The sequence below is a fragment of the Trachemys scripta genome, chromosome 23 (assembly GCF_013100865.1).
Source record: "Trachemys scripta elegans isolate TJP31775 chromosome 23, CAS_Tse_1.0, whole genome shotgun sequence".
NCBI lineage: Eukaryota > Metazoa > Chordata > Testudines > Emydidae > Trachemys > Trachemys scripta.
In genome coordinates, this window is record NC_048320.1 from 10570786 (window position 1) to 10579240 (window position 8455).

The 8455-nt window shown below is 42.7% G+C and overlaps 1 protein-coding gene across 1 annotated transcript; it reads left to right on the forward strand.

Annotated features, from left to right (window-relative positions):
* Window positions 1–2572: 2572 nt before the first annotated feature.
* On the forward strand, window positions 2573–6243 carry HOXB2 (homeobox B2). Its single transcript, XM_034756227.1, has 2 exons — window positions 2573–3737; window positions 4846–6243. The coding sequence occupies exons 1-2, from the start codon at window positions 3359–3361 to the stop codon at window positions 5457–5459; spliced, it is 993 nt and encodes a 330-aa protein (XP_034612118.1). The 5' UTR covers window positions 2573–3358; the 3' UTR covers window positions 5460–6243.
* Window positions 6244–8455: the final 2212 nt, after the last annotated feature.

Genomic DNA, 8455 nt, shown 5'->3' on the forward strand with positions numbered 1-8455 from the left:
CGGATCTAAAAGCAAAAATAAAATAAAGACCAAGTAGTCAAAACACAAGCTTAAATATCCCAGAGACTAAAGACAGATAGATGGATATCTATATTCTCTCCTCCATGGCGCACCCCTCAGGTTGTAATCCTATTTGTTTTACAGCTCAGGTTATAAACCGTTGACACGTTCCTAGACTACAATATTTAATTAAAAAGTTAATAGCGTGTCTCTCTTTCCCTCACCTCACCCCACCCCACCCATTCGCCCCTTGGAAGCCTGTTTAAAATTCTCCCAAGCAGACTAAAGTTCACAGTCCTCTTCTGAGGTTACAAAGAGAGGAGATCACGTGTCATCCGAACGACGCAGCCATTGGGCCTAAAATGAAAACAAAGGAAAATGATTAATCACAAAAAGGCAAAGAGGAATTTTAATACTGAAGTGAAATTAAATCACTGAAGAAGAAGACGAATAAGACCTTGGTGCTGGGAGAGAGATGCTGTGATAGGGTTAAACTGCTAGGGAAAGGGAAAGGGAGGGAAAGATGTAAAGAAGCAAAAGCAAATATAAGATAATGCTCTGGATAATTTGTCTTTTATGCTCCAGTGCCTTAAGAAAACTTGTGTGGGTCAATAAAAGTTTTATGATGCTAGAACTGGATACAAACTGTCTGTCCAACACAAAATCGCCCCATTTGCATTGCTGTAACCAATAAGCAAGGAGAAAGATAGGAGAGGCAAGGTGATACTGAAATGCTGACACTGTTCTTGAAGAAAAAAAAGATGGAAAGGCACTAAATATGGTTGGAAACAATGGCTTAAATTTATTAATTAACGGCGTGTAGTGCCTGTATGTACAGTCTTCTTGATTAGGCCACACACACACATACACACACTTTGTGTATGTGTATGTACATATGGTTGAATGAAAACTTTACATGAGCAATTATTTTCAGTTCATTTTATCTTTGCTTTATTTTTAACAAATGAAAGGCCAGGTTAGTCATTCTAGCCTTTGTGCAATCATCAATAATAATTAACCAATTAAGCAAAAAAGAAAGAAAGAAAAGAAGAAGAAGAAGAAACTTGTTTTTCCTACACAGGACTGTAACTGGATAATATCCACCCATGCAGGAAGAAATTTACGATTCGGTGATACTACAATTTAACAGCACGGAAGCTTTGATTGAGATCAGATCAAATAACAACATTCAAGGTTTTGGGGTCTTCCCCCAATATAATTTTCTGGGAGATGTAACTGAATCTAAAAGAGTGGGCGCCATATTGTTCGATTTTGTATCTCGAAATGCTCCGAACTAGTTTCAAAATAAGCGAAAGGGAATCCACCAACAGACCCATGTCACATTTCATGGCTCAGACTGATGTTGTTTCTTTTGGCCCCCTCCCCCGGCCCACCTTGCAGTGCCCCATGTTCTCAGTTTTATTTTGCACATGATTGTATTAAATCAGAAGATTTGTCTTTGCCTTTAAAAAAAAAGTTTGCATTTGCCTTTAATGTTCAGTATACATGTAAGGTATTGTTCTCTAAGAAAAAGAAAAGAAAAGAAGACTTTCCCCTTCAAATAGGAAGAAAATTTAATATCTGATCACTCCATGTGAAATACAGAGCAAAAAATGTCCCCCCAACAGGTTTTATGGCTGTAACGTTAGTGTTAGTAAGGAAGAAGAAAAAAATGAAAAAAGCTATAGTCACTTTCCAAGTTATTTCAGCATGTCCCACACCTCTTATAAACTATTCTGTCTCCTGTTTTATTATTAAAACTAAGATTCAAATAAAGCCAGATTTTAAATTGTTTTGATTCTGATCTCCGTTCTGAGTTGCCAATTGTTTTTTTTGTTGGTTTACCTTTTTTTCCTGATATCAGCAGAAATCTAATCAAACAGATATGAATTTTTGGAAAAAGACTCTCCCAAACTTTAAGTCCATGTCCGGGTTGCAGCCATCTATTTTCCCACTGTTTTATTTTCCTCTCCTTTTTGCTGCCCTGCAATTCGGCTTGGCTGTAGATTTCTGTGTTTCTTTTTCAATGCTTACCACCCACACGGATGTTTGAACTGACAAAAGTTTCTAGGCTTTACTGCCTGCATGACTTCAGTTTGCCAGCCCTTCTTTCCTACAAGATTCGGGAAAATAGAGTTTGAACCAACACACTAAAAATCTAAGCTTTCAGAATCCCTTATTATTCCCCCCCCCCCGAATTGTTCATTGTCTAATCTTTCTTATTTTGCTCTTCTCTAGGTTAAAGTTTTCGAATAATTCCTCTCACAATAACTCTAATAAAAGCCAAATTTCTTTGGTGAGTTGGTTAAGGCCCAGCTGTCAAAAGGCTTTCGAACAAAAGATTGATCGTTTCTCTCTCTCTCTCTCGGTTTGTGTGAAGCTGCTGGCTTTAAAAGAAAAATCTTACTGGGAAATGACTTTTAATTATTTTCCCTAAACTATTAAAGGGGAGCTGTTTAGCGACAATAAATCTGATTTCAAAGATATCAGTGATCTTAAAACAGTTTCCTCTTAAAGCATCCATTAGGTCTCACTTAGGAGTGGGGGGTTAAGGTAATTTAACAAGCTAAGATTTTTCTAGTCAACTTTTAATGTTTGCTTTATGACTTCAAAGGATCTAAAATGTTCTTAAGAACCTCTAGCTGCCCAAAAAAATACACCTCTGCATTAAACTTTCATACTGACCTGAACTTTTTAAAAAATCCCAACTGCAGCTATTGGTAAATCTGAAATTCCAATTTGCCTCATTCATTAGGTTTAGTCTTCCCTGGCTGTTAATGGAGACTGCCTCTGCCTTGATTTAGGAAAGTTCTTTTCTAGTCCTGATTTCAATCCGTTGTCCAAACTTTAAAAAGAGTAATGAGCTCGCTTCTTAATTGCGCCTGTCTTCCAGAATGTGCTAATCAGCCACTCTTTTCCCAGGGAGGGAAAGAGTTAAATAGGGAAATCCTACCCTCATTCCCACCCTTCCCTGCCTTCCAGGCATCTCCACTTTTGCAGCATAGAGGTAAACCTATTTAAATGCCCAAGTCCTTCTAAAAGGGGGGGAAAGGATGTTTCTTAAGGACCATTTTTATTTTAATCTATTAAAGAAAATAATGCTTTCTGTTTTCCAGCAGGCCCCGCCTGCCATTGGCCCAGGCTGGTCATGTGACCAGGAATTGGCTGGATTTTCGGCTCAGTCGCCAGTTTAATAGAGCAAGGTCCCCATACGCCTGTATTATCAGCAATATAACAATTATAAAAGCCTGAGAATCGTCATCATAACAATAACAATAAAAAAAAACGGGGGCCCTAAGATTTCCTCCCTCCTCCTTCTCCACCTCCCCTCCCTTTTCCACTGGGCCCTGGAAAAGCCATGAATTTTGAATTTGAGAGGGAGATCGGGTTTATAAATAGCCAGCCTTCGCTCGCAGAGTGCCTGACGTCTCTTCCCGCTGTCCTGGAGACATTTCAAACTTCATCAATCAAGGACTCGACATTAATTCCACCTCCTTTTGAGCAAACCTTCCTCAGCCTGAATCCTTGTTCCAGCAACCAGGCGAGACCAAGAAGCCAAAAAAGAGCAACGCATGGCCTGGTCCAGCAGCGCCCAATCCATCTTGGCCCTTTGGCCGCAGAATTCCCCTGGATGAAAGAGAAGAAATCAACCAAGAAAGCTACCCAGACTCCATCCTCCTCTTCCTCTTCGCCATCCTCTTCCTCCTTCCCGGGATCCGCGGCTGGCTCGCCTGCAGGTTTGTACAATGCAGGGGTGAGGGTGATGGGGGTGTTTATTGGGATTGGAGAGGATTCAGATAATAAACATGTTGGCATCATTTCGCCCCTCACCTGCCCCCCGCCCCCGTCCATCCATCCCTGAAACGGTGTTACGCAATAAAATACATCGCAGCGCTATACAGCCTTATTTTTGGAGTCTCCCCCCCCCAGTGCAAACCAAAGAAGAAATCGTTGCTGGTTCTGCAAATCTTTCCGAGGGAAAAAACCTACAAGCTACAGCACCATCCGTTTGAATTGGAAGCCAAATTTTAACATGTCAGGGCCTGATTTTTCTGTTATTCCCGCAAGTCTAGAAATGTTTTTTTTTCTCCCCTTTTTACAGACTGCTGGGGGGCTGGGTGGGGGGCCATGGGAGAGATTTGCTGGCGTTTTTGTGTGTGTGCCTGCGGTGGAGGAGGGGGGAAAGAGACAGAATTTGCCTCCTCGGTATCCATTAGGAACATGCAAAATAAAAGAAAGAAGAAGTCGCAGATAGCAAAATAACACAACAGCCCTTTAAACATGTTCTCAGTAAAATAATCTTCCCCAAAATATCGGGTTTTTTTTTCTGGGGGCCCAAAGGGCAGAACCTTTTTCAGTGTGTTAGGAGGAAGTGTGTGATTTCTTTCTTTTTTCTTTTTTTTTTTTACAAAAAAGCATTATTCCGGTAAATTATACCACCATGACAACGTGTGAAACGGGCAGTATTTTCCCGGTGTCGACTGGGTCGGCCCCCCCGCAAGAAAAGGTTTGGAGTTTCCAAACTGTTGGCAACAAATGTACAAGGGGGGAAGAAATTCCCCCTTCCATTGGGGGCAGGGAGGACAGGGATATTTTTTTCCTTGGGGTAGGGGGGTTGGGGAGGTGAAACGATTTATTTGGGGTAGGGGAAGGGACCATGAGGGTGATTTGGGAGGATGGTAAATTCTGTTTTCTCTGGCACCGTTCTGCCCTGCCCTGGAATAGGAAGCTAATGGATGTCGCTCATTCATCACGATGGTTGTTCCAACCCTCTCTCTCTCTCTCTCTCTCTCTTTTTCCCCCCTCGTCCCTTTTTAAATGGGCGGTTGTGTGTGTGTTGTGAAGACACCCAGGGGCTCCCAGAGGCCAGCGCGGGCGGCTCCCGGCGGCTCCGGACTGCTTATACCAACACGCAGCTCCTGGAGCTGGAGAAGGAATTCCACTTCAACAGATACCTGTGCAGGCCCCGTCGGGTGGAGATCGCGGCGCTGCTGGACCTGACCGAAAGGCAGGTCAAGGTGTGGTTTCAGAACCGCCGGATGAAACACAAGCGGCAGACCCAGCACCAAGACCCCTCAGACGGGGACCTCGGCTACCCCAACCTGGAAGAAGGCAACGACGAGGCGGAGGAGAACTCCCCGTTTGGCCAAGCCCTGGAGACCCCCTGCCCTTTTCAAACCAAAACCCAGCAGCTGCCCGCAGAGCCCCAGAGCCCCGGCTACCCAACGCCCACCGCCGAGCCGGGGTCCATAATGGAGCCGAGGGGGGCAGCGGGCAGCGTGGACAATGCCTTCCCGGAGAGGCAGGCGTCTCCTTTGTTGCCAGATCTGAGCATCTTCGCCACAGATTCCAGCCTCCAGGGCTCCCTGCAGAGCCCCGTCCACTTCTCGGAGGAAGACCTGGACTTTTTTACAAGCACACTGTGTACTATAGACCTGCAGCATCTGAATTTCCAATAACAGTCCCACCCAGGTCTCTCTGCCTTGGCCGTGTCGCCCCTTTCACACGCACCTCCACCAGCTCCCCACTGGACACCAGACTATTTCTATCATGTAGCCATGTACGGGCTCATACCCCGTCTCCCCTCGCCCCCCGCCCCCTTTAAAATTCGTTCTAATGTGGAAGCTAGATCATAAGAATGGCCCATCCTTTAAATAGTTATTCCGATAGTCTCCAAAATAAAAGGATCCTAGGTGTTTACTAAATTCAGGTATTTAATCACACTTTTATTCTCTCTTATTTATTTAAAAGAAATAAACAAACAACTCCCCACTTCACCCCTCACACACACACACACACACACACACGCACGAGAGAAAACATTTGTAAATCCTTCAAGTGACTTTCTCAGGAATCCGAACGAAACTTTTAGATTTCTTAATAAAAATAAATAATAATAATAAAAAAAACCCGGAGGAATTTTGTTTCCTCTTTTTTAAGTTTTAGATGTAGACTATTTATTCAAATCCTTTAATAGTAAATGGCAAAGTATTTATTGTACATTATTTTCATAGATTAAATAAATGTCTTTATACAATTAAAACCATGTGTTACCATTTTTATAGCTCGTCTTTAAGAACCTTGTTCGTTTCCCCCCTGAACCTTCGCTTTCTTTCTTTGCGACTATCTGCTGTTTTATTCTCTTGCGTAGACTGGGAGGCTAAAAAGAAGAAATGTGATCTCATAAATAACATTTTTTTTCATAGACAGCAGGTCTCAATCAGGAATTCTGTATTTATTAAACTTCCTTGTTCGATTTCCCTGCGCTGGTTTTTTTGTTCAAAGAATAAAGCAAAGCAAGACATTCGCTTCGAATTTTAACATATTCATTCTTTAAACATCCCATTCCTACTCTTCTAGCAAAAATAGTGTTAGATCAAAATCGACTGAAGTAAAATATAAATTCAAAGATCCCAACGTTTAAAATCTCAGCGCTACACAATACTTTCAAGAACACCCCTCAGTCCCTGAGAACACATGCGTTCGGCGCACTCTGATTAGAAACGTTTGCTGTTTAGAAGTTTGCTATAAATATTTCCCGGCTCCCGTGAGTGTTAACACCACAGCAAATGACAATCCAGAAAGACAAAAGGCAGCTTCTTGACTTTTCCAATCCTCCATTTCTCATCCCCTGAAGCAAAAAATTACCAATTAAAAATGCCCCATGCTACACAAGGGGGAAAAAAAATACATCTAGATTCAAGAAATACTCCATGAGTGCATCCTACCATATTTTTAACCAGCAGTTAAATGGTACAAAGGAAAGAAGAGAGGAGACATTACATTTAAAAGTAGGGGAGTTAAGCGGGGGGGGGAGGGGGGAAACACGCCAGAAAAAAAACAGGACTAATAAATCTGGGGTGATTTCGATAGCAATTTGTGCTGCTCTGTCCTGGCTCGCGCGTCCTTTTAGGAAAGCTTTCGTCCAACATGTAATTTTAAACACAAAACTCATATATCAAAAGGGGGTGGGGGCTTGTTATGAATGAAAAGGGGTCAGCGGAGGAATCAATCGCGGTGACACCAAAAATGAATCATATTACGTCTTTGCTAAGTCATTGGTGTTTCCCCAGACACGGCAGAAATTTGGTAGGCGTTCAAGTCGAGTTTGTGTGAAAGTAGCATTGAAACCCAGAAGACTGGAGGCGGGGGGGGGGGGGAATAGAAGGGGGCTCTTCTTTCTTCCCTGGCTGCTTAAAATGGCGCAGGAATCTGTGGCCAGACAAGGAAAACAGGCCGCCATGATAGAAGCTATATTTAAACCGTGCGATTTTTTAGGGGCTAAGGGAGGGTGGGAGTCTAGGGAGGTAAATAATCCCTTCTGTCGATGCAGTTGTACTATAGAGGAGGGTGGGTTTTTACACACACACACACACACACACACTTTCTCTGGTACAACAAAGAGAGAACATTCTACCCCACAGGATCTGTGTCTCTTCTCGATGAAAATTTAAGATTTTGCCCGGCCTTCATTTTACTACTAGAATTCACATATCAGAAAGGTGCAGTAAGACATATCCTTGTCATCTCCCATTGCTTTTTTTTTGGGGGGGGGGGGGATTGGTTGAGAACTTCAAATTTAGCCAACCTTAAAACAGTTGGGTAAGAAAGACACAGGTTTTGAAATTGCTGTTGGAAAATCCCAGACATTTCTGTCAATTACAGCAGGGAATTCTGCTTTCCAGTCTACACGTTTTAGTCTTAATGCTGATAGCACTTCGCTTTTTCAGAACAAATGCTCAGATATATTTTAAAATGAAAACGCTGCCACTGTATGATGTTACCGCGGGACTGAAAATGTTTACGTTGAAAATCGAAATATATTGCAATTCAAATAATCGACTACCTCTTACTCAACAAATGCATATCAATAAAAACACCGACCCTACTATTAATGCCATGAGCTTCCTCTTCTAGAAGTCAACCATTTCCCCTTTTACTAACCAGTCTTGTCCGCTCTGAGAGTCCTGAAGTCCCGACAGAACGCGCCTTTCCAAAGTACCACAGAAGGCTATTCATTATCTTTAAGTTTATTTAATATCTCTAGTTTCTGGAACACACTCAAATACAGGGCTGGCACTGCCAGACGCTGTTTATCAAAGGGCCATTTGTTCCAGCGCCTCACATATCTCTCCCCCCACCCCCCAATCCTGCATACAATCTTGCAGGGGAATATTAAGGAATTGGTTATACCTAGTCAATATCAGTGGAACATAGTGAGTAAAAATGGATACATCCAACATATAGAGTAACTTTCTCTACCTACAAAAATACTAAAAGCATTTTTTGCGCAGGCAAACACACACACACACGCTTTCCCCCATTAGTTCAGCCATTTTCAGTGCAGGAGGTAACACGTTTCTCTGGATCTTGTATGTGCCCTTCCCCATTTGCCTCTCCAGAGAAGGTTGCTCCTCATGCAACGGGCGATCTCCAAGCCACTCAATCATCCAGC

Bases quoted from the DNA above. Each gene is read 5' to 3' on its own strand.
- HOXB2 (XM_034756227.1), top strand. From the start codon at position 3,359: ATGAATTTTGAATTTGAGAGGGAGATCGGGTTTATAAATAGCCAGCCT. The intron at 3,738-4,845 runs GTTTGTACAATG...TGTGTTGTGAAG, and splicing joins CGCGGCTGGCTCGCCTGCAG to ACACCCAGGGGCTCCCAGAG.